At 39.0% G+C, this 25,763-nt stretch overlaps 1 protein-coding gene across 1 annotated transcript in view; it reads left to right on the top strand.

Annotated features, from left to right (window-relative positions):
* Positions 1-25,763, top strand: part of CCDC88A (coiled-coil domain containing 88A) — an 81,860-nt gene that overhangs the window by 23,020 nt on the left and 33,077 nt on the right. Inside the window, exons 4-14 of the mRNA XM_005144011.3 lie at positions 4,529-4,598; positions 9,165-9,223; positions 9,961-10,044; positions 10,587-10,727; positions 11,854-12,023; positions 15,568-15,649; positions 16,160-16,318; positions 19,709-19,855; positions 20,593-20,737; positions 21,228-21,412; positions 23,732-23,869. Of these exons, the coding sequence (XP_005144068.2) occupies positions 4,529-4,598; positions 9,165-9,223; positions 9,961-10,044; positions 10,587-10,727; positions 11,854-12,023; positions 15,568-15,649; positions 16,160-16,318; positions 19,709-19,855; positions 20,593-20,737; positions 21,228-21,412; positions 23,732-23,869 (1,380 nt within the window). The remainder of the gene's footprint in view (positions 1-4,528; positions 4,599-9,164; positions 9,224-9,960; positions 10,045-10,586; positions 10,728-11,853; positions 12,024-15,567; positions 15,650-16,159; positions 16,319-19,708; positions 19,856-20,592; positions 20,738-21,227; positions 21,413-23,731; positions 23,870-25,763) is intronic.

Below are 25,763 nucleotides of genomic sequence, written 5' to 3'. Positions count from 1 at the left end.
GATGAAGGATAGACTGCAGGCTTTGTTGCCTCTCAAGCTTAGTGCAGCCTAGCACATAGGGCTGTTTCCCCACAGCCCCTCTGTGGGTTAGCAGGGTAGCATAGCATTCTCAGTTTCAAGAAGGGGTCAAGTTAGTTCCTGTCACCTGTAAAATTACCCAAGGCAGAAAAGCTAGAGCTTGATGGATGCCTTGTAATCAGGCTGAGAGGCCACTCCTAGCCTGGTGTACACCTTGGCAGAGAGAGACATGAGCCCTCACACCTGAGGGCTTCAGAAAGCTGTACAGGCATCATGCTGGGTGTATGTTCTCAGTGGGATGCCTGAGATCTGAGAGTAGTGAAACATGGAAATAATCACTGTCTTGAGGTACCAAATTAAACAATGTCTGGAATATTGCAGTAGGAATAACATAGTAATTGTAAGGGGGCTTTTAATTTTTACCATTGTGTTATCCTAACTGCTAAATCATAGAATCATAGAAGAGTTAGGGTTGGAAAGGACCTTAAGATCATTAGTTTTGTGGCCTTTCAGTACTTAAAGGGGGCCAGTAAGAAAGATGCAGCAAGACCTTTTAGCTGGGCCTGTTGCAATAGGATGAGGGGTGATGGTTTTAAACTAAAAGAGAGAAGATTCAGGCTGGGTGTGAGAAAGAAATTCTTTACAATGAGGGTGGTAAAACAGTGGCACAGGTTGTCCAGAGAGGTGGTGGCTGCACCACTTCTGGAGGCATTCAGGGCCAGGTGGGATGTGGTTCTGGGCAACTTGATCTAGATGAAGATGTCCCTGTTCGTTACAGGGGGTTGAACTAGATGAGCTTTAGATGTCCTTCCCAACCCAAACTATTCTATGAACTCTTTATTGTGAGCTTGTCCATACTAGTTTGTTCTGTGTGCTTTTATAATATCTGTGGAAAACATTTGTTTAGCAAATTATTCCATTAGTGTTTTAAATACATTTATCAAAAAACCTGCACTTACAGAGTATAACATTTAAAATTAGAATGCTATGTTACATTAGATAAGGTTTTTGGTTCCTGTGTCACCTTTGTTCTTTGTTGTTAGAGCTGCAGGTCTTTTTACCAAGGAAGCTGCTTTATTTGCTTTCAGCATCTTCCTAGGTCCCAAACGAGTCTTTTGAGCCTGTAAGTGTGTGGAACTGTTCTCAGCAGCTGATTCAGGAGAACTGATCCCCTTATAAGTTTTGGTGGGCTTGGGAAGTTTAATAGTGTTTAATAGAGCCCATGAGTGCTCTGTCAGCCTCATTTGGCAGATGATGTGCAAATCCTTTAATAGAATAAATGCTAATGATCACTAAAAGTTTGTACAGGCAGGATTCTGTAAATAGGTTTAGTTTCTTTTTACAGGTTAAACAACAGTGAAATATGTGACTTTTCGGACACACAAGTTCCAATTACAGGTTTTTAATAGAATACACACAAATTGAGAGCAGTTGCACCAAGCTTAATGACAAAGTTAGCACCGTGTGACAGAAAAGGTGGTAGACATCTTTGAAGCAGGGTAAAAGTGTTGTAAGAGGTGATAATGGCATTGATCCTTAGAAGATACATCTTTTAGCTACCCCTCCTTGTACTGTGCTTCAGAATAAGAAAAGCTTTGAAATAATAATACATAATAATAAGCATCATGGAATTATTTGGGCTATTATAACAAAACAGAAAAGCCCCCAAGTCCCCACTTCTTAGTGTATGTCATTTTCTTTTGTAGTATCTATAAATGCTCATTGAATTCCTTATGTTTTACCTGTTCTTTATTGATTTAAAATTTCCTGTGGAGCACTTCATATCTGTTTTTTTTTTTGTTTGAAATTTGGCTTTATCAAGTTCTCAGGATGCAAAAGTCATGTTTGACATTCATGATGTTTGAGTAGGTCAAAGCTATTTTCTCCCTTCTCATGATGTCTTAAGTGTGAGCAATCAGAGTATGTGTTTTTCAGTCAGTATTAATTTAGATCTGATGTTTTATGTACCCCCATTTTCAAGAAGGGGAAAATGGATGACCCAGGGAATTACAGACCAGTCAGTCTCACCTCTGTGCCTGTGAAAATCTGGGAGCAGATTCTCCTGGAAGGCATGCTAGGGCACATGAAAAACAACAAGGTGCTTGGTGACAGCCAGCATGGCTTCACTAGGGGGAAATCCTGCCTGACCTGTTCAGTGGCCTTCTATGATGGGGCTACAAAAGTGATGGACAGGGGTTGAGCAGTTGATGTCATCTACCTGGACTTGTGCAAAGCATTCGACACTGTCCCACATGATATCCTCGTCTCTAAATTGGAGAGACATCAATTTGATAGGTGGAGCACTCGGTGGATAAAGAACTAGCTGGATGGTCGCACTCAAAGAGTTGTGGTCAATGGCTCAATGTCCGGCTGGAGACCAGTAACGAGTGGTGTCCCTCAGGGATTGGTGTTGGGACCAGTCTTGTTCAACATCTTTGTCGCTGACATGGACAGTGGGATTGATTGCGGAGCAATCCCAGGCACAGCTACAGGTTGGGCAGAGAAAGAGATTCAGAGCAGGCCTGCGGAGAAGGACTTGGGGGTGTTGGTCAATGAGAAAATGAACGTGAGCTGGCTTGTCAGGATGATGGAGCTAGGTTTTTTTCAGTGATACCCAGTGGTAGGACAAGGGGCAATGGGTGTAAACTGGAGCATAGGAGGTTCCACGTTAACATCAGGAAGAACTTCTTTACTGTGAGAGTGACAGAGCACTGGAACAGGTTGCCCAGGGGGGTTGTGGAGTCTCCTACATTGGAGATATTCAAGCCCCGCCTGGACAAGTTCCTGTGTGATGTACTCTAGGTTATCCTGCTCTTGCAGGGGGTTGGACTGGATGATCTCTCGAGGTCCCTTCCAACCCTTGGGATTCTGTGATTCTGTGTGATTCAGTGTGCGCTCGCAGCCCAGAAAGCAACTGTATCCTGGGCTGCATCAAAAGGAGCATGACCAGCAGGGAGAAGGAGGTGATCCTGCCCCTCTGCTCTGCTCTTGTGAGACCTCACCTGGAGCATTGTGTGCAGTTCTGGTGTCCTCAACATAAAAAGGACATGGGACTGTTGGAACAAGTCCAGAGGAGGCCACGAGGATGATCAGGGGCTGGAGCAGCTCCTGTATGGAGATAGGCTGAGAACATTGGGGCTGTTCAGGCTGGAGAAGAGAAGCTGTGTGGAGACCTCAGAGCAGCTTCCAGTATCTGAAAGGGCTACAGGGATGCTGGAGAGGGACTCTTCATTAGGGACTGTAGTGATAGGACAAGGGGTAACGGCTTAAAACTTAAACAGGGGAGGTTTAGTTTGGATATAAGAAATTCTTTACTGTGAGGGTGGTGAGGCACTGGAATGGGTTGCCCAGGGAGGTTGTGAATGCTCCATCCCTGGCAGTGTTCAAGGCCAGGTTGGACAGAGCCTTGTGTGCCATGGTTTAGTGTGAGGTGTCCCTGGCCATGGCAGGGGGTTGGAACTGGATGATCTTAAGGTCCTTTCCAACCCTATTCTATGATTCTGTGTGTTACACTAACTGATATACAGGCATATTTGATATTATAGGTGATAATTTCTACAGGTGTTTTCCAAGAATATTGTCATTTTTCAAATTTGGCATAAAATGAATTGACTTTTAGGTTAGATTTTTAGTTTACAATATGACACCTAATTTGTGCCTTTTGGATGTAAAAAAAGGGGTGGTTTTGGAATGCATTGCTTATGAATATGAACACTTTATGTATTAATGAGAATGTCACTGTGGAAAAACAAAAAGCTGCTGATGGGATGGCATCTGCTGTGAGTAAACATCTGGGAACAGGAGGAAGACTATTCTGCTTCAGAAGAATTAGGCTCTGTCTAGACTGGGGATTTGACCTGATTACAGCCACTACTGGCTGACAGGGATGCAATCTATGGAATAGGTGGGCAAAGCTGCTGCTTTGAGCAAACTAAACTCTGCTTGATCATGCAAATAGGGGTTTGTACTTTAATAGTTAGGATTTTCCCAGCATAACTGCAGCAAACCCCCTAATTTTCACGTCCATGTTTTGGCAAGGCCACTGAAACAATGGACATGTAATAGAGGAAATTGATCTTTGGTGCTGTAAATGAAACTGAGAGTCAATAAAGTAAATATTGTATCAATGAGCCAGCAAGAGAAACATGATCACTCATAACTTAAAGGAGTTTGCTACATTCTGAGACACAGGATGTAGTTGACTCAAGATCTGTTAGCTCATTGCCATGAGATGGTTTTACTATGTTGTGATAATCTTGCAAACCAGTAAAACGAGGCTTTTGTACAAGTAATTCATACTTGTAAGTTTGGCTTGTTGTTTTCTTTTGAATTGGAGTCCAAATAATTAAGTATTGAACATGTGTGTATTAAGACCTGAAACATTTTAAACTACTTAATGTAATACTCTTCAGTGTATGTAATGTAATTTCTCTTCAGTGATGGTTAGTATTTGATGTTTGTTTTTATTCAATGCATGTGATTAAAACAATCTTTTAATTAACTTTTGTAGGAGAATTTGCAGCAGCTGATCATGATGTCTTTGCCAAATGTATTAATAATTGGCAAGAATCCTTTTTCTGGTAAGTCTGGTTTTAACTCAGATGACAATTCACACATTTATTATATCATTTCACTGGAAATATAATTCCTATAGGATTGAGCCTTTCAACAGAAGATTGTGTAAATACTTTTAGCAAATAAGGGGTTTCATAATGATGAGTAACATTTTCTTTGTTCACACCAAGGTCCACACCTTACAATAATGGGTTCTATCCAAACCTCAGCTGTTATTAGGATTTATACTGAAAGGAAATGCATTCCCAAGCAACCAGTGAGCCGCTCATACAACGAGTATAAGTTTCATGTGTCCCCAGTTCCCATACTTTCAACTTTCTTTACCTGAGCCCCCCCGAGAGAAGAGGCAGTTCAATGCATCTCACTTGATCCAAGTCCTAATCCTTGTTTTTCCTTCCCCAAAACTCTCCTGCTTCTCTTGCATCGTTACCTGAAAAGTATTGCAATGACCTTCTTGCTTTCTCCCCTGAACTGACACTGTCTTCTCCATGCTCCCACCTTCTCTGCTTCCAGCTCTGAGAGTTGCAATTTTCAGACCAAGACAATTAGCCTGTGTGGACCCAGCTGACTATCCACAGCCACTTGGGAATCTCTGCACCATGCTCTCAATTCCAGAAGCACGGAGCAGACACACCTGGCCTGCATGGAGCCACTATGGATTGGGCAGAATTTATTTACTTGGGTCTAATGTGTCCCAGGTGTTCTACTTCTGATGGTCTAGCACCTCAGCAGAGAGGTTAGGAACTACTCTAACAGGCTGTGTAGCTTCCCCTGGCTGTTTTTATTCATTTAAGATGTCTTATATGCCATGCTTCTGTGTATGTGGGACAAGATTCTTCTCATGAGCCAGAAGCCCCATCTGTGTTACTTCGCTTTTCAGTTCCAGGGTTCATAACATTGATACTTTCCATATCCCATCTGCATATATGCCATTTCTGTAGGTATCCTGATTTGTTTGATTTTTCACTTGCTGCTTTTGAATATTGCTGCTTTTGCTTCAGAGGTCACAGCCTTTTAAGTTTCTCTATGTGTAGATGCTGTAATCTGTCATATGCACAAAGAAGTGTGAATGTGGTCTCTTCTTTTCCAAAAGCATAGAATGCATTGTGCTTTTATACTTTGATTTCAGGCTTCCTTAAGGTTTTCAAAAGCCTTCATGGATTTGCCTACAAACCAGATTTAGTGGAAAAACAGATTAAAAAACCCCAGGTCATAGTATTGTTTTATAGTGCCATTTTTTTAGTCTCTTCAAGATACTGAAACAAAACATGTCTTAACAGTATTTTATAGTATAAGATGAAGTCTTATTTAAAATGCACTACCAAGCCCCACAGAGCTAATGTAGTATTCAGTTGTATACATAGAAATCCATTCTTTAGTCATTAAAACAGAGGCTTCTTCCTGTTTGGGGACCTCAGCTAAGTCTGTGCAGCTTTTGTGGTTTGGCAACTCGAACCTCTGCTGATGTATGCCCTGCTCTCCTGTGGGGATGTTATTGGATTTGTGAGAAAATACAGACTTTACTGTAGCATAGCCCACATACTGCAAAAAGAAGTGCTATGAACACAGTATTCCTTGAAGATGTTTCAGATTCCTGCCTGGCTTCATCACGGAGTTTGATCTGAATCAGAAGATAGACCTATTCTCTTGGGTGCCATCCAGAACCTTTCCCCTTTGAAACTCAGGCCTGCTCTTGCTGTGTCAGCTTGAAGTGGGCCTCATCCCTACAGGGATTTTAAAGCTTTTTCCTTTGGTGGGAAGTGTAGTGAAATCAAACCTCAGTGACTTGCTGTGCAAATCTGATTGCAGCAAGGCCAGTCTCCATAGTAAAAGTCGATTCTCTGATAATGATTTGGATTTGGTCCACTAAAGCTTAGGCTGTAGCTGTGATTTTTCACAGGGATATCTCCCAGTTTCCCCCCTTTGCACTTCAGGAATGATTATTAGAGAAATGCCAGAGGATGACAAATTGCAGAAGGCCAGGGCAGGTACGATCTCAGGAAGAGAAACGTGTTTGGCTGCATCAGAAGCAGTTGGCTAACCAGGGAAAATGCAGCTAGAATGCTGGATTTGAGCTCTGGTATAAAAAAGAGGTCATTAGAGACTTGATCAAGAAACATTTCAGTGGAGCTAATTGGCAGGAAGCCAGTTGGAGGAGAGAACTGGAGGAGAAGTGCTACAGACTGTGACTGTAAATGTGAAGTGAAATTACAGAGGAAAGGAGGAAGGAGCTAACAAGGTGAATGTTCTTTAATGGGGGAAGAGGAAGGATTAAAACAAGTCTGTATTTCTGAGGGAGCAAGCCTGAGGAGGATGGATGGCTACAGAGGGGATGGAAGTGAGTGCAAGGAAGATCAAAGGAGGATAGGGTAGGATAGGGACAAAGTTCAAGTAGCAAGTTGGAGAGTGTGGAAGAGAATGATCTATTTTTGTATTTGTGATGAGGACAAAAAAAAAAGGAAGAAGACCATACAAGATGCTTGGTAACAGTGGGAAGCTGAGGTTGTTCAGTATTTTGCCATGTTTCCTCAAGGAAGATGGGGAGAGACATGGAAACAATATTCAGGTAGGCTTTTAAAAGGTGGTCAAGAGATGCTGAAGCAGAGTGTAAATGAGTGTCCAAGGAGGAGTTCAGGGATTGCTTTAAAAAATGAGACAAGAAGTGATGAATTTATTAGGATAAATGAATGTAGGATGTGAGATGTTGGGATGGATTCCTTCTACTGCAATATCCTGGTTAACCTTTATTGATCAAGACAGGCAGCCAGGTGGGATTCCCCTTCTTTAGCTGAAATAGTGAGCTTCTGATGGAATGTGTTCCTTGATGATTTCTGTTTCTGTGCAAAAGGCTTCCCAGCTTGAGTCTCTGGGCTACAAGAAGTCTCTATAAATGATTAAGGCTCTCCCATTTGAGCTCATGTTCTTTGTAGCTTATTTACTTGACAAGCCTCTTTTGGAAAACTTAAAAGATCCATGTTCATTGGGATTATACACACTTCCCTCTAACAAAAGCAGGTTGAGTCAGTCTTGAAATATAGTTAATATTATAATGCACAGAGAACTGGAGCCATAAGGAAGGTGGAGAAGCTTAGCATTTGTCTTTCATCTCTGCTTTACTGCAGCAAGCTTGACTCTTCACTGAAAGCTGGTAATAAACATTGCATTTTATGTCCTTTAAGGTTTTTTCTTGATTTCTTTTGAATTTCCTCTTTTGATCAAGTTTGCCTCATATCTGTAACTTTTTGAGAAGGATCTGACATTTAATTCACTTACAAAATACTGTGGATCAAAGCAAAGGACAATTTGCTTGTAAGTGAATAGTTACATCTATCTTATGTGGAGGTTCTTCCGAAATAGCCTTAGTTGACAAGTGTAGAAAGAGATTGCAAGCTGCCATTTCAGAAAGAAGGTTCTGATGATGCTTGTAATCATCATAGAATCAACTAGGCTGGAAAAAGACCTTTAAGATCATCAAGTGCAGCCATTACTCCTTGTGATCATTGGAGATCATCTGTGATTACCAGCTGTGTCCTTCAAAAAAAGGGACTTCAGTAACTTAGATCAGGTTCCAGAATAACTGTGCATACTTTAGTGTATGCTAGGCATTTGCTGTGTGGTATTTGGACTGAGTGTGGCTCTTGGTATCAGTAGTAGTTATACCAACTGTGTCACAGAGTTTTGCACAACAGAAGTCAGGTTTCTAGCCAGACTCAGTATTATTATATTCAAGAGCATAGCTTATGTCTGGTTAGCTAACAGTGAAATAAACTACTGGCTGAATTCCAGAGTATATTGGATCCTGTTAGGATCTTTTTATTCCTAGATAGCAGTATGTATAGTGTTTTTTGTTTCAGTAAAGCAAAATGATACATGACCATATAGAACGGACAACCAGCCCAAGCTATTTTGCCATCCTTAAATCGGTTGCTTTATGGCATTTACATTCTAGATACAGCATATATTTAGTAGCAAGATGAGGGTGTTTCAAATGTAAAAAGTAAGAAGCATCTTTACTATAATCTGTAACCACTGTCCTTGAACTTAAGCTTCTTTAGGACATTAAGATGCTTAAAGCCAGATGTGGAAATACATTTTGATTTTTAGATGTGCAGATGAATATCTTATACAGGTTCACAAAATAATTCAAATGAACTCATCACCCAACTCTTAATGGCCTGGGGGTGTCAGATAATTGAAGTACTTGTTATAACTATCTTGAGATATCTGAGATTACAGTTGAAAACTTGATTGTAGGTCTCCAGAGCACTTCTGAAAATGTCACTCACAACTTTTGCCTTACAAAGGGCTGAAATGCTGTGGTTTTTTCCACTTAAAGCTATTATGGCTGTTAAGCTATTTGTTAACACTGAAAGTTGGCAGTTAAATGGCAAAAAAGACTAAGTTGAAAGCTGGCAAAATGGGGTTTTATTCATCTTTTTGCTTTCTAAACTAGGTTAACCTAAGTTATATGAAAACAAAGAGAAAACCTGATGTTTTCTGAGGGGTAGGGCAAGAAGCTCAAATTCCTATTTTACACCTACCATTTTCTTACAGTTCTGTTTTCCTCTTAGAGCCAGGTACAGAAGAAATAAAAAAACTCCTTCTGCTTTTACTTGGTTGTGCAGTTCAGGTAAGTTTAATGATGTTTATAAGTCTGCATGAAATAGTTTTAAGTGTTACACATCTCTTTTCTTACTATTTTAATGCTTTGACCTTTCTTTCTGTATTGGTACTATTGCCTTCCTGGAAAATACGGATATTCTTACAGTTAAAATGGCTACAGCGTCTCATGTTTTATTGTACAAATACAGCAAACTGTGTATATGCCATTTCTAATAGTTATTAATTGTAATATTGTTCTTTACCTGATACCGTAAGGAAAGGAAGAAAATGGTAAAGTATTACATCCAATTATCTTACTAATAGTGTTTCTCGTATTTAATGAACTTTTTGGATGAGCTGATGTTCTTATTAGGGAAATTTATACCATTCAGCTAATTGAAGTGAAAAAATAGAACCAGTTATATGTTCATAACAACTTAAATAATTGAGTACTAAAGGAGGACACTGCAAAAATAGCTGTGCAACTCACTATCATAAAACGTGCATAAGTACCTGTTTTAAGAAATCTCTTCCTTGCCCCATTTCAGTATCTGGTTTTTCTTTATCATTTTGTTAGTGTTGAAATTTATAATTACTGTAACATGGCATAAACCAAGTATTTATTGGTCTACAGGATTATTGGATAATAATTTAGTAATGTGATATTATGTCAGCTTTATTTTAGCTCTTAGATATTCAAAGGAAGAATGAAAATACTTGGTATATGTAGAAAAATGTATATAAAATACATATCTTTATTTCTAGTGTCAGAAAAAGGAAGAATTTATTGAAAGAATCCAAGGTCTGGATTTTGACACTAGAGCAGCTGTTGCAGCCCATATTCAAGAGGTATATTGGGGTTTTCTGTGCTTTTAACTTATTTGGAGGTGGAATATTGTGTTGTAGGGAGATTAATTACATTTGTTCAAAACCAAGTAAATCAAACGTGTGATTTGTATACCAAGTGGTTTTAGTAAGCCAAAAATGCCTTCATTTTTTAACTTGGTTCACAGAAAGATTTCATGATTGAGGTTTTTTGGCCTACATTGTTAAAACAGGACCAAGGAGCAAGTTTGTTGCTCCAAGAAATTCTTACTGTAGTTTAGTGAATTTGTCATGTGCAAATTTATTTAGAAAGTATAATTCTAATCCCATGTATGTGCTATGTAATAGATGTTAAGTCATAGTCACCTTTCGCTTCTAATTTGCTAGAAGTACAGGGTGCTACTTTGAAGTATTGCATTACCTACAGTTTAATCTGTTCTAAATGGTTTTCCATACCTTGTCTAGAGAGTTTAACCCATAAAGTTTCATCTTTATTTTCTTTATGCTTCCTTTCTATCTCGCAATTTAAAGGGAATGGTTTTTCTCTTCCATTTCATTCCATGCAGGTAACTCATAATCAGGAAAATGTGTTTGATCTGCAGTGGATGGATGTCATTGTACTGACACAAGAGTATGTTGAACCTCTCTTGAAAAATATGGCATTACATTTAAAAAGGCTTATAGATGAAAGAGATGAGCACTCAGAGGTATGGATGTGTTTTTTTGCTTAAGAGAAGTATAAGACATTCTTCTTTTAAGATGATCCAGCTTACCACTTTTATAACTAATAGTTTAATATATGTTCTGCTAGCATATATAAGCAAGGATTCCTTACTGCCAGAAAGTTGTTTCAGGTAGTGTTGGTGTGCATACTAGTTGTTGAATGCTGTGACAAACTAGGAAGATGATCTTCTCCATGTAACCAGAGTCTGTAACAACTTTAAATAACCTTCCTCTGTAGCTAGAAACATAAAATCCAAAGCTTATCAGCTGAACTTCCCAGGAATCACTAGACAGTTTGCAAGCCATTCACCGAAAGATGTCTGTCACATTACTGTATCCTATTATACAGGTTTGAACTGGAGCAGGGTCCATACTAGAAGGAGCTTTTACAAGCTTATCATGTGGTGCAGTCACTGTTCTGTATGAGAATCAAGAAACAGAAGTGTATTAAATAAAAACTGCAATTTATGGGTCACCTTGGTGGTCCCAGTAGAGTGTGGATATGTTCATGTTGTGGTTATTCCAAATGTTCCTTTGACATCAACTGTGTCCAGTTCACAGCCTTAATGAGTAAAACAGAAACTGGACAGTGAGGCCAGACAATGTGTGGTAATGCTTTTCTGCAACAAAAGGGAAAAGTAACTTTAAAATACAAGAGATCTTCATATTAGGAGAACACCTTTATTTATAGGATTAACTAGGAATATTCCTATAGGGCTGATGCTTTATTCGTTGGCAAGGATGCTGTTGCTCACTGAAAACCAGTTTCTTTAGAGATACATATTTATCCTCATGTTCAAGGACTTCATGCCCTTTCATGATCGTATCCATTCTGAGCACTGATAGTTTTGTGGACTTAAAAGTTTTGCTAAATATGAGTAGTTAAAGAACAGCCAAATGGTACTGTTAAAGGTGTTAGCTGTTGATTCGCTTTAGGAACAGAGGTGTATTCTAGGGCGTCTAACTTCTAGGGCAAGACTTTTCCATTATTCTTTGCTTCATTGCAGTCTTTGGTTTATTAAGGCAGTGAGTTATAGTAGTTTCTGACTTAAAAGGCTCTCTGAATGCAGTTTGATATTGCTTTATCTCTTTATTTGTAAAACCCCTTAGACTATCATAGAACTCTCAGAAGAGCGGGACTGTCTCCGTTTCCTACCTCACGCATCAGCAGCACAATCACCTTGTGGATCTCCTGGCATGAAGCGCACTGAAAGCAGACAGCACCTCTCAGTAGAGCTAGCAGATGCCAAAGCAAAGATAAGAAGGCTTAGGCAAGAGCTGTGAGTACATGTACATCACAGAAGTGTGTTCAGAATTACAGGGGTTTAAATGTTGTTTATTTCACACAGTAGTAGTTCCCTCTAGACAAATCCTTCGTTCTTTCAGGTGTTAAATTGCAGTTTTAAATGCTTGGTTTTTACTTACTGCACCCCAGGAAGCATAGTTTTTAAAATGTGAGCATATCTGGGGACCAGTGTGACAAATACAGCTTTTCATCTGTGTTTGTCTTAATTTGTATTATGAATTATATTAATGTTTTAATCATAAACACATGGAAATCAGTGACTGGTGCTGTGCTAATTTTGTGTCTTTTGTACTGTGAACTGACCGTGTTTGAGCAATCCCTTGAGCATGTTACAATGCAGTACTGAGCTCTTTGTTCTACATAAACTGTTTGTCTTTTAGGAATACAGCTAATCTAATGCAGCCTTGCCTTTTCTCTTACATATTGTGTCCATATTGTTGTTTCAGAGGCAAGTTCTTTGTGCTTCCTCTGTTGTTCATTACCATTAATGACTGTCTGACTGTAGTTTTAATATATCTGTGTTTATATATGCTTCTGAGACAATAGCTTTGCACTTGAGGCAGTTACAGAGTGACACTCAAGAATAATTACATGGGCAGGCAGGTAGGGACTGAAAGCAAGAGATGTGTCCTCAGCATTCCAGGATAAGTGACAAAACCATCCTTTTTTAAAGGAGATTGTGCTGTAGCAATTCCTAATCAGCAGCATGATCAAGTTACCTGTTTCTTGTTGGAAACAGAGTAAGAAATAGTCATCTGTGGTTCATTCATGGTTTATGAAACATCTTCACTTGTTGCAGATAGGAAGACTTCATCATTAATTTCCTGTCCGACATCTCTTTGTTTCTTTCTGTGTAGAAGATTCCTTGTCTGCACAACACTTGTTTGCTCATGCCCTTCAACGCTGTTTCACTCTATGGAGAAAACTGTAGAGTGCCATGCCACTTTACAGAGAAATGAAAGAAAGAAAGGGAATTCTACAAACCAAACTGAATCTCTTGACCCACTGCAAATCTGGATGCTGTGAAACAGCCCTTGAGTTTACTGGCAGTGGGTGGTCATTTATGTCTAAGGAATATATAGTTTGTAAAATGAGTAAATTTTGTAGCTTGGGTCAGTTAGGGTTCTTTCCAGCTTTTACATTCACCTGGTTAAGGGTTTGCCCTCTTCTCCCACTGATGGTGACCTCCTAGCTAGGGGTATATTCCCCTCCTTCACCTCATGGAAAATTAGTCCCATTGTAACAAAGATCTTTGTTTTTCACAGTCTAATTAAAACCTCCTTTTATCTCTGCTATTTTATGAAGAAAGCTGATTCAGTAAGTGGGTACTTTGTCTTCATAGTCTTGAAGCAAATCTGAGCAGTAGTGAAGTGTTAGAGGACAATAACTGTCAAGTGGAGAATCTGTTCCTCCCCATAGCAATGTTTAATGTTGTTTTAGTAGAGTGAAGTATGTGCAAGCTGAACTTAAAATACAAACATCACATCTGAAGAGATTCAGTATGTAAAACAACTTGATAGAGTTTAGAAACAGCATAAATAAAGAGATTTTTCTTTCAATCCAGCATATCTCATGGAGAGAGGAAACAGGTAAAATTAAATGGAAAGTTGAAGGTAGCAGAAGTCAAATTACCAGCTCACTGGTCTGCTCTTAGCAGCGTTTGTGATCAGATCATCTCTAGCTGGCTGGGTTAAGTATCTGGTTGATTTACTCAGAGCATCCCCTTCCCCCACTACATCCTGGTCCTCATGAAGAATAGAGGACAAAAAGATAGGGCTCTTTTTTTCCTGATGTCTGTATTATTATGTGTCTCCTGAAATGAGCCCGCCCAGGATATTCTATAAACAGCTGCAGCAAGAAAATTAGTGAAAAAATTGCTGTTATTAGTTTGATTGACAGTTAATAGATAGCCTAAACACTGCACACTGCTATGCTCTGTATAATTTAGTACAATCCTCTCTAGTCTGGAGCTGAAGCATGCAATTAGGGCAACAGTGATGGCTCAGAACATCTCACATTTTGCACTCTGTTTGAATTCAGTCCGTAAATAAATTTCCTTTATGCATAGCAGTATATTTAAAATACTAGACTTTGATGAATTAACTTCTGTATGTGGCATTTGGTATTTAATGCTGAGTGGATTTGATAAATTTAAAATTAGATTCATTCCAGAGTTGAAAATGTTCAGCTGAAAATCTATTTATAATCTGGTTTTGGCAATGAACCTGGTTTAAGATGCACTGCAGCTAGTACAGTTTCATACAAAGGGTCTGTAAAGACGGTTCTTTCAGTTGGATGTGAAACAGCTATTTGAGGCTTGTAATAGAGAAACTCCAGAACTGGAAATTGCACACCTAATTTTCTGTATTACGTCCTGTGTCTTTCTGTGGAGAACAATAATACAGGAATATGAATGTTAATAGGAAGGTTACAGTGATCTAACATAGCAGAGAATACATTTGTATTCCTGTATGGTTTCTGAACACCGATGCAGAAAGCTCTGGTATCTGCAGTGCACAGTCAGCTGTGCATAGATGAACCCTTGTATACTTGGGGGCTGTCAAGAAAGATAATTCATGGTGAGATTTGGCTCATTTTTAAAAACAACTGGTCTAGTTTTGTTTAAAATGAATATATTTTTCATTAGTATGATGACTTTTAGATTGTATTATATGCTTCAGGCCATTAAATTCTCTTATTTACTCCTTTTTGTTTCATATTCATATTCCAGAACATTAAATAATGCAGTAACATGTTTGACTACATAGTCTGTCTTTGATAGATCTGAACTATTGGATATGGCAGGTTTTTTCAACAGTGAATACTGGTTGATGTGAGGTGCAATTGAACTTTGAACATTGGATATTCCATGTCTTTGAGAGAATTAAATATTTCCTTTGCACTTATTGTGTAATGAACTCATTGTTGAGTATTGAGAAGCTGGAAGTTAAGAATTAGTCCCATAAAAGTTGTAGGATTCAGTGTTTTTCTTATTACAGAGATCTACATAAACTGAAACAGACACCATGATGTTTCCATAAAATCATAATTCATTAAGCATTTCATAAAACTAAGGTTGTGAAGTTACTCATTCTTTTAATGGATAAAGGCATCTGAAAACCTTAATACTTCCCCCTAGGAAAAACAACAAGAATGTAAAGGTGCTTTGTGAGTTGGCTTTACCTGCTCTGTGACAGAGTGTATCAGTGGTCACCGTCTGGTTCTCCTGGGAAATACATGGATCTTTTGAATGTATATTTTGAAATTAGTCTAAGTTTGCTTTGGGATGTGAATCTCTGGTGCACATTCATGTGCATTGTCTGGGCTTTTTCACCAAAAAAGTTCCTTATCACAAAAAGAAAATCCCTTATTGCACCCCAATGTTTTCTGCTTCACATCTCCATGAAACTGTGGATTAAAAAAGGGAAGTCTCAGATCTTAGTGTTTTGTTGTCAAATGAGATGATGTTTACCAGCTTTTGCAGTTATATCCAACTGGTTTGTGTTTTCTCTTTTAAGTGAGGAAAAGACTGAGCAGTTGCTTGACTGTAAGCAAGAACTTGAGCAGATGGAAGCTGAACTAAAGAGACTTCAGCAAGAGGTACAGGGTTTGCAGATGTATTGTTTAATAAAAAAAGGGGGAGAAAAAAGTTGCCACCACCAGAACAATTCCACTTCCTTCCCCCTTCTCTTTGTCTTAGGAAGTATGTTTTCATGCATTTCTTCATTTTGCACTTTGAACATCGAATCATAGAATGGTTTGGGTTGGAAGGAACCTTAAGATCATCCAGTTCCAGTCCCTTGCCACAGGCAGGGACACCTCGCACTAAACCACGTCACCCAAGACTCCATCCAGCCTGGCCTTGAACACTGCCAGGGATGGAGCATTCACCAGTTCTTTGGGCAACCCATTCCAGTGCCTCACCATCTTCATAATAACTATTTCCTTATATCTAACATATAAAATACATGTTTTTTTCTTTACCTTTGTCAGTATTAATGTATATCCCTCTGCATTACCCAGACTTAAGTACTGAAGCAACCATATTACCCTTCAGTGTGTATTGCCCAGTATTCTTGCCTTTAATTTCTGTGTTTTTGTATTTTCTAGAATATGAATTTACTCTCAGATGCCCGTTCTGCCCGAGTGTATAGAGATGAATTAGATGCCCTTCGTGAGAAGGCAATTCGAGTCGACAAGCTTGAAAGTGAAGTCAGCCGCTATAAAGAGAGGCTGCATGATATTGAGTTCTACAAAGCTAGAGTGGAGGTATAGTAAGGAAAAAGAAACACTGAATAACCATCATTTTGTGTTTGGTCTGCCTTTCTCAAAGTTATTTTGATGACTGAAACATTGGGATGTAGAAATGGTGTCACAGCTTCTGGCTCTGGGATATATGATAGTCAGTCTTTGTGATAAATAAGTTTTTAGGTAAGAGTCCCTGTGTCTAATGGCCTGCAGTCAGATTTGAAGTCAGCTTAGCTCTTAAGCCAGGAAGGTCAGTAGGAGCCTCTGTTTAGGATAATGAGAAATACAAGGAGGAATTACTTAAAAATAGGCTATAGATGTGATAATTCATTTCTCCTCTTGTGGGTCTTCTAAGATGGTAAATTTCCAAGTAAAGTGTTGAGAAAATAGTAGCTATACCTATAAATAGAAGTAGGATGACTACATTCCATGGGTAAAATATACTAAAAAGAGATACCCTGATATCAGCCAAGAGACACGCCTACAGTTCTGTCATGAATTAGGAGTTTAGGAAACCAGTCATCAGCATGCAGGATTTTATCAGGCCATAATTCTGCCTGTAAATGGCCAAATTGTTGGGTGAATGTCAAGGCAGCAGAATCTGTGAAAGAAACATTTGTGGGAGTCAAAACTAATGAAAGTTTAAAGGCATTTTCAAGGTTGTTACTGAAAAAAGAAGCTATTAGAAAAGCTGGAAAAACTCAAAACGAATGCTTGTTGGAAAAATACTATGTTGCCTAGATGGAGTTGCTGAGATACTGATATGAAGCCCTTTCTTCAGAGTAAAAATGACTGAAAAGCAAAACCAAGACACTAGGCTAGGTTGTGGCACAGAGTATTTGTACATAACTTCTTCATTTAATGTGGCCCCTTAGATTAGGGCCTGGATAGGATCTCAGGCATTCATTCAGTTCTTCTGCTTTAAGCATGGTGTTTTCTATATACCCATTCCCCTCCAGATGAAAGCTTGGTGTTAGCCAGGGCTTTAGGACCTGAGTGGTGAGGTGTCCACAGACTTTTATAGCAGCCTTTTGTACTTTAATGATGGCTTTACCAGTTCTGAACACAGTTCTGAATTCTGTGTTCTCTCTACACCTTCCAGTGTAGGAACTCCAAAGCAACATCTCAACATTGTGATCTGTGGTAACCTCCAGATTCTCTTCCCACTGAACTGCTGCCTAGACATGATACAATATCCCCAATGTTCTAGTAACTGCATCTGAAAAAATGTCATAATACTAATGATCGGTGATAGAGCATCCTCTAGAATGAGTTGAAACCTTTTAATGAGTGTGTACTTCATATGTCACAGCATAAAATAGCTGCTATGGATAGAAGCTGATGATAATGAAAAGGGGAAAACTGCAAGGCAAAACACAAATATTTTTGATGTTCAATGTAGATCCTTCATGTAAAATTTCTAGTAGCTTTATTGAGAAATAAAGCATATCAACCAACATGGGAATTACTTGTTTTTAATGGAAAAGTAGATGGAGAGTTTTTCCAAGGCAACTGCACTGTAAAAAGGCTAACAGTGGAATGTACTGAGAGATAGGTGCATGGTGCAGATTAAGATGTTGTTAAAGAGGCTTTAGGCATCTCTGAAACTTCAAGTCATGGTTCCCAAGGCTTTTTATTATTTTCAAGATGACCTGTGCTTAGCCTTGCTTGTGGAAATTGATTTAACCATCTTACTGTGTAATGTGAAATAATCTGATGAAATTGGAAGAAGCTTTCTGAAGATATACCAAATACATACCTCAGTAGCTGTCACTGAAACATCCATTCTTGAGGAGGCCCCAAACCTGCCTTCACATGCCACTTAAAAACATGGGCTGGGAACCAGATTCCAGCTGTGGATCTTTTCTCAGTGCTCAACATACTTTAAACAAGATGTTGCTGTTCAGCATGAGCCCGATGATAAAGGTCCAGTGCTGTGATTTATGTTGCCAAATTCCCTCAAACTTTGTTGGCTGTTACCTGCATGATGCAGTAGTTTAGCATACGTGGGGCTGCTGGAAAATCAGGTACTCTTAAGTGGTAAGCATCAGCATGAGCTTAATAATGTATCTTAGAAAACCTTTGTATCTACTTGAAAACCATCTTACATGAATGACTTTCTAAGTCATGATTGTATCTGCTGCTGTTGTAAGAGGGACTGAATGCATATGTTTAAAAAACCTGGTAAAGAGAGTAGTGTACGGGATTTGACATCACTGAAAACATGTTGAAGCTGTAAAACCCCCTAGAATTTGTTTACATGTTTCACAGCTTTTAAGCTCTGATTCTTCAAGCATGCTTGAATGGAGACAGATGTTAATTAGTTATGTTTGCTTCATAATAATAATCATAAGTTAATATTTGTGTAGGGAGGAGTATGAAGGATAAATATTTATGTGTTCTATTCACTGATCTTTATTTCAGAGTTTGCAGCTGAAGTGTGAAAAGTTGCCTTTGTATCATGAGTAAAATTGCCAGCTATGTGTTTTTACCCAATATTATTTTCATCAGATGTCATTAAAAAATCCTCTGTGTACATAAATTAAAGCTGTTTGGGAACTTTGATTGGGGTTGTATTTTAAGAACACAGTTGCATTTCAGCATCATGTCCTGACTTTGGGCTTAAGTAAGTTTTAAACCTGATTTATGGCCTATTGAAAAATTACTCTCAAGCTTTATCCTCCATAGCCTGCAGACCAAAGAGTAAGGAGTTCAGTGTGATAAGATAAATTAGGGAGTGAAAAGGAGTATCTCCATCCACCTCCAGTCTTTGACAGTGGCAAATAGTAGATGCTTAGAGGAGAGTAAAAGGGCAGGCACTTGGTGGAGCTTTCCTGTTGTGCTCTCCAGCCTCCAGCTTACGAAAATCACACTCAGAGGTGGTACTTTGGGGCTTTCTGCCCTTGTCTTGCATGAACTAGGTAACTCTCACACATGTAGGCCTTTTACACCTACACAATAATGTAGCAACAAGCTCCACAATTCGAGTCAGTGGTGTGTGAAATAATTGTTTGTTTGAGCCTGACACCTGTAATTTATATTTGATGTTAGTCTTTTGCTTAGCTGTAGTCCATATATGTGCAATGCATCTTTCCAGATCACATCTCAAATCATAGACATGCTTATGGTTTGATTGTAGTTATGAACACCTTACTTATTCCTGTATGGTGTAAGGACTATTTAGTTTCTCTTAAGTTATGTAAAATTTTACTTCTCATAAAGATTTCATAAGTTAGTTATGTGAAATTGCTTTAAATATGGGGGGTTTATTTAAATAGTCTGCTACAGCTTCCAAATAAATGCTTTAGCATTAGAGCAACCTTGCTAAAAGTAGTTACGATGTGTATCAGCATTTGTATGGAAAGGCAATACTTCTGTTGTGAGTTTGTTCTTGTTGCTTTATTCTTGCAGGAGTTAAAGGAAGACAATCAAGTGTTGCTAGAAACAAAGACAATGTTGGAAGATCAGTTAGAGGGGACCCGAGCCCGTTCTGATAAATTACATGAGTTAGAAAAAGAGAATCTACAATTAAAAGCTAAATTACACGATATGGAGATGGTAAGTGTAAATGGAGGATGGCAGAGACAACTGATATGCATTGAATTTCATATCCATTTTTAATAGAACTTCCAGTCCCAATAGTGGGAGAGAGGAGGAAGGATTTACTATAGGATTTACTATAACAAATAAAGGAAAAATTGCAAAAGCAGTACTCTTCCTGAAGGAAAGACAGTGCTTAACTGGATAGCTCAAATATGATGATAAGAGTTACAGAGACTCATTAGTCAATACGATCGGATCCATTGGTTTTTTATGTGAAGATAGTGTGTTGTCACTTAAATACTTGGATGCAAGAGGTTATTCATATTTCAAATTCTGGCAGTACAGTGACATATTTATCAGAAGGTTATTCCCAAAACAGTTTCTGGGTTTAACCAGTTCTACTCCAAAAAGTAAATATACTAAAATAAAAAGTCTATTTGATACAAAATTACATATTGTAATAAGTACATTATCATATGTACTTTGTATACTTTCTTTGCTGATAATTGCAGAGAAATGAACTTTGAAAAAGGAACAATTATTGCCATAGGCTCTGATAAATAGAGATTCTTCTCTGCATAATCTTCTTTTCTACTTGTAAGTTCTTCATACTTTCTCACTCCCCGTCTCACTGTGTGTTAGGACACCAGAAAATGCACTTTTGTGTTTCTCTGTGGCATACTTGATACTAGAATATCCTGTGTATGTTGAGACATCCTGTTTTTAATGTTACATGTGAAATACCTTTTAAGGAGCGTGATATGGACAGGAAGAAGATTGAGGAACTCATGGAGGAAAATATGACTCTAGAAATGGCCCAGAAACAAAGTATGGATGAATCATTGCATCTTGGCTGGGAACTTGAACAGATAAATAGGACTACTGAACTCTCTGAAGGTAAACCTAGTAATACTTGCAACTTAATAGATAAAACTGAAAACTTGGAAGCTCATTTAGGGTTCTGGATTCTGTAGCACAGATCTTAAGTTATCTTATTTTGCTGTTCTCCAAGTTCAAAAAGACTTTTTAAGGCTTTTCAGAGTAATTGTTTGCAGAGATATCTAGCTATGGCAAGAATTTTGAATCTTCCAACATAGTGTGCTTGGTCATACATTGGATCCATACAAATCATTTGTGGAAATGCAGAGATATACCCTCAGTTGCAGGAGACAAATCTCTGCTGTGATTAAGAACATCAGGATGAGTAGAACATTTCATGCATCTACAGTGGTAACTGTTGGGTAAGGAGGGTGGGTCATTAATCCTGACTAGCTCTATTCACCATTGAAGGGCTGTCAAAAACTTCAGTCCCCTAAACCTAAAACTGAAAAGTCCCAAGAATTCAAGGTAATAAGTAACCTTTTTTAATGGTGTTTTTCTCTTACAGTGCCACAGAAATCACTTGGTCATGAAGTGAATGAACTGACATCAAGCAGGTTACTGAAGCTGGAAATGGAAAACCAAAGTTTGCTGAAGACAGTGGAAGAGCTACAAAGTGCAGTGGGTTCTGTAGAAGGCAGTAGCTCAAGGATCTTGAAAATGGAAAAAGAAAACCAAAGACTTAGCAAAAAGGTGATCATCAGTGTCTGGTTTGAGCTGTGTATGAGCTACTTGATGCTGCTTGCTGTTTTATGAGTTGCTGTTGGTTTAGGTAAATTATGGAGCCTGAATAGTATTAGGTAAAGAAAGAAAACCACCTGAGATGTTTTTATGTTTTCTGGTTATGCTTTTTCATTGATGTGAGACTGTGACCATTTTATTCAGAATGGTGTTATACCACTGGGGAGAAAATTGCTGACATATTGGGGACATAATAAGTAATGAAAGTATTTTAAGATACTTGATAACTTTATATTAATTTCTGTAATTATTGAGTAGGGGAAATTATGTGTGCAGGGGTGAAGGGTGATAAGGCTAAACAGAAAAACTTGGTCATGTATCCTCATTCATAACTGAGAAAGTGAGAAGATGGGCCAGGGAACTGAGGAGCAAGTGGATTAGAGGAGTTCGTCAGATAGATCTGTGCTGATCTACAATATTTTACTCTCCAAATTATCTGTATCAAGTAGAGTCATTTAGTGATATTTATAGAGAATAAATGGGGAAAAAAAGGGAATTAATTACAGTGGAGTGAAATGAAATAGCTTTTACTTCAGCAATATCTCAGATGTTAGACTATCCTTGGATCATTAAAAAACCTAAATTAAAAGAAATCCCTCGTGTATTCCATGCTCCCATGCTTTTTCTGATTTCTTAACAATATGGTGGGTTTTGCAGAAGCCTCTGTACTGCTTTGAATTTCTACACAGTACTAGATGAAGTTAGGAGTGTGCAAAGAAGGAATAGGTATATAAGGTACATTATATAATATATATATAAGATGTAGGTATATAATGTACAAGAAAAGTTGTGGCTATTCAGCTGGAGAAGCTGCATAGAGACTTCAGAGAGTTTCCAGTGTCTGAAGGGGGCTCCAAGGATGCTGGAGAGGGACTCTTCATCAGGAACTGATGTGACAGGACAAGGGGTGATGGGTTCACTCTGAAACAGGGGAAGTTCAGGCTGGAGATAAGGCAGAAGTTCTTTACTGTGAGGGTGGTGAGGCACTAGAATGGATTGCCCAGAGAAGCTATGGTTGCCCCATCCCTGGCAGTGTTCAAGGCCAGGTTGGACAGAGCCTTGGGGACATGGGCTGGTGTGAGATGTCCCTGCCCATGGCAGGGGGCTGGAACTGGATGATCTTAAGGTCCTTTCCAACCCAAATCATTCTATGATTCTATATAAGCAAGCAATAGTAGATTCTTGTGATTTTCTAACACTATTCCTACCAGTCTGGATGCCTGGCAATATGTCCTTTTCCTCACTTGCCCCTAGAAACAGTGTTCTGAATGGTGATCAGTTCAGCAGAAAGCTTGAAATAGAACAAAATGTGTTACTAATCCTGTACACATAGTCTGCTTCTGTCTTCTCCTTCACAAAAATCAGTGAAAGTGCCAATATCCCTTTAAAATGTGCACTGGTCTGCTAAGCAAGGGACCAGGAACATCTGAGTTTGAGGGGAAGAGGGAAGCAGAAGACTGGTCAAACATCCCAAGAGAAGGATTTCATTCAAGTTCCAGCCTACTTGTTGCCATGCTTTTTGCAGATTCCATTCTGCTACCTTTTGTGCTTTTATTGCTCTGTATTCTTTAGCAGTAATATGATGTGTAATTCAGATAACTTGTTTCTTAAAGTGTTCCCCTGCTTGGAATCTGAGTTATGTCTGAACTCCTCTAGGTCTGGGTAATGCATCAATAGACTTGAGTTAGAATAGGAACCTTCCAGCAGATGGTTGCTTAAAAATACAATGTGTATGTTGCTTTTAAGTGACTAATTACAACTTATACCTGAGAGAAAAATCACATTTGTCTATTTTCACTTCTGAGCAGTTTTGTTGTCTGGCAGCATCGCAGGCTGGAACCATTTGCCAAAACACACCTCTATGTTTAATTCCCAAGGAATCATCATAGTATCTCTTGAAAGAGTTAAGTAATATTAAACACTCAACCCTTGTAAGTTAAAAGGGACTTGGAGGAGCAGTTTAAATCTCACTAAGATGGAATTTTAAGAGAAAAAAGAGATGCTTGGAGAGGTATCCAGAGCCTAATAAAATCTGATGTTTTTCTTATGCAAAAGTACTTTATAGATACAGACTGAGCCAGGGAAAAGTCTGGCAGAAAGAAATTTACTCTTAGAAGAGATGAATAGTTTCAGATAAAGAATGGAAAATTCCATGTTATTCTTAACTTTAACCTTTCTATTCATTTTTATAAGAGTACCTCCAACCCAGCTCAGAGTAATGCTATTGTCATGTGTAAGTATGTTGTAAAAAGCTTGTTTCTTTTTCCCTAGCTTGAAGAGCTAGAGAATGAAATTAGCCAAGAGAAACAAAGTCTTCAGAACAGTCAAAATCTGACTAAGGATTTGATGAAAGAAAAAGCACAGCTTGAAAAGACACTTGAAGCACTTCGAGAAAACTCAGAGCGACAAGTGAGTAGCAGAGTTGAAAGTCTCAATGCTGCATTGCACTGTGCTGTTCTCTTCCTGTGCTTTTTTACAGGCATAAAGGGATTGTCAATGTAGCAGAGTTGCCAGAAGGACCTATCTGCAGCAAAATAGCTTGTCTGAGACCTGCAGCCAGCGAGAGACATGACTCATTTTTAGCTGAGGCTTTGCTGTTAGTTTTAGAACTGTCTTAGTGTTCTGTAATGCTGCTGTGGCTTTCGTGGGCTATGCATTCACTGTGGTTGCTTAGAGGGCGTAGCTCAGCCAAAACAGAAAACTGGGAACATTGGAGGTAAGCCAGGCACCTCTCAATGGAGGAAAACAGGTTCCAGACAGCTGGGCAGTGTTTGAAGTAATGCTGGAGTACTAATGAGAATCACAGCAGCCTGTCCCTCGAAGGGACCAGACCAGGGTAGCAGAGCTGCTCTGCTGCTGACTGTTCCTCCTTTGTCACCCACAGTCTTGTTTATCTGGGGTAGGATCCATCATACCCAGCTTCATAATGTTCCCTTGTACTGGAATGTTTGCTGGCTGTGGCTTGTAGGTGGATGGCAGAATGTATTTTTGGTTGTCAGAAACTGGGTCTTTGTAAAATATTTGAGCTGTGTTTGGGAGGGTTCTGGATGTCACTGGTTTGCCTGTGTCTAATGGGTGCTAACACCTTCTCAAGGGCTTTGCAGAGCAATTCAGGGGACCTGTGGAAGGCAGCCATTAGGAAACAAGAGTTATGGAAACTTCTGGAAACCCCATATTTAGCAATCAGATCCTTCAGAATCAGAACTGCAGTTGTCTTTTATACATTCCACTGTGATCCTTCTTGATGAGATCAACATCTTTTTAAAGTACAGCATTTTGAAATACAGAATGTTGTATTTCAAAGATCCTGCTGGATTTAAAGGCACAATTTAATCAGTAAATGGAATTCCAGACATAGAAAAGAAAGGAAAAAAAGCTTGGCATTGAAGCTTTACTTTCAGTTAAAGAGAACAGTAGGGATAACTTTAAAGAAAACAAGCCAACTTGTCTTGTTTAGAAGTGTTAATTGCTATAAAAATTGACTTATGCATTGTATTAGAAGTGTACTCCAAGGAGAAAAGAACTAAGACTTTCTGGAATAAGTCCTAAGTCCCAGTTCAGCCATACATAAATTGTTGTAAACGTGTTGGAGTGGACTGACATTTCAGTGGGACTATTTCTGCTTAAAATAACATACTTAGGAGCTGTGATGGGTTAGCAACGTCTTTCATGTCTTTTACAAATCCTGTGCTGGAAAATATGGGAGTCAACTATACAAGGTTTATTTGACTTAATCAAATTATGAATGCATTGATCATGATCTTTTGTTTAGTTTGGATTCTAAAGGCAGAATTGGTGGAAAGGAGTTGTGCATGTGCAGGAACATAGAAGAGAAAGCTGCGTGGAGACATAGCAGCCTTCCAGTATGTGAAGGGAGCTTACAAGGATGCTGGCGAGGGACCCTTCATCAGGGACTGTAGCGATGGGACAAGGGGTGATGGGTTCAGACTGAAACAGGGGAAGTTCAGGTTGGAGATAAGGCAGAAGCTGTTCCCTGTGAGGGTGCTGAGGTGCTGGCACAGGGTGCCCAGAGAAGCTGTGGCTGCCCCATCCCTGGCAGTGCTCAAGGCCAGGTTGGACACAGGGGCTTGGAGCAGCTGCTCCAGTGGAAGGGGTCCCTGCCTGTGGCAGGGTTGGAGCTGTATGATCTTAAGATTCTTTCTAACCCAAACCATTGTATGATTCTATGAAGTTGTGTTTTTAGACACCTGTTTATTAGTTTCTAGATAATGGCTTCAAAACAGTTTGGCATTGCTGGGGATGGAGCTGTAGACCCTGTAATTAATAGTTACATTCAGACCTG

The sequence above is a fragment of the Melopsittacus undulatus genome, chromosome 3 (genome assembly GCF_012275295.1).
Source record: "Melopsittacus undulatus isolate bMelUnd1 chromosome 3, bMelUnd1.mat.Z, whole genome shotgun sequence".
Classification (NCBI taxonomy): domain Eukaryota; kingdom Metazoa; phylum Chordata; class Aves; order Psittaciformes; family Psittaculidae; genus Melopsittacus; species Melopsittacus undulatus.
This window is presented reverse-complemented; position numbering and strand designations above follow the sequence as displayed.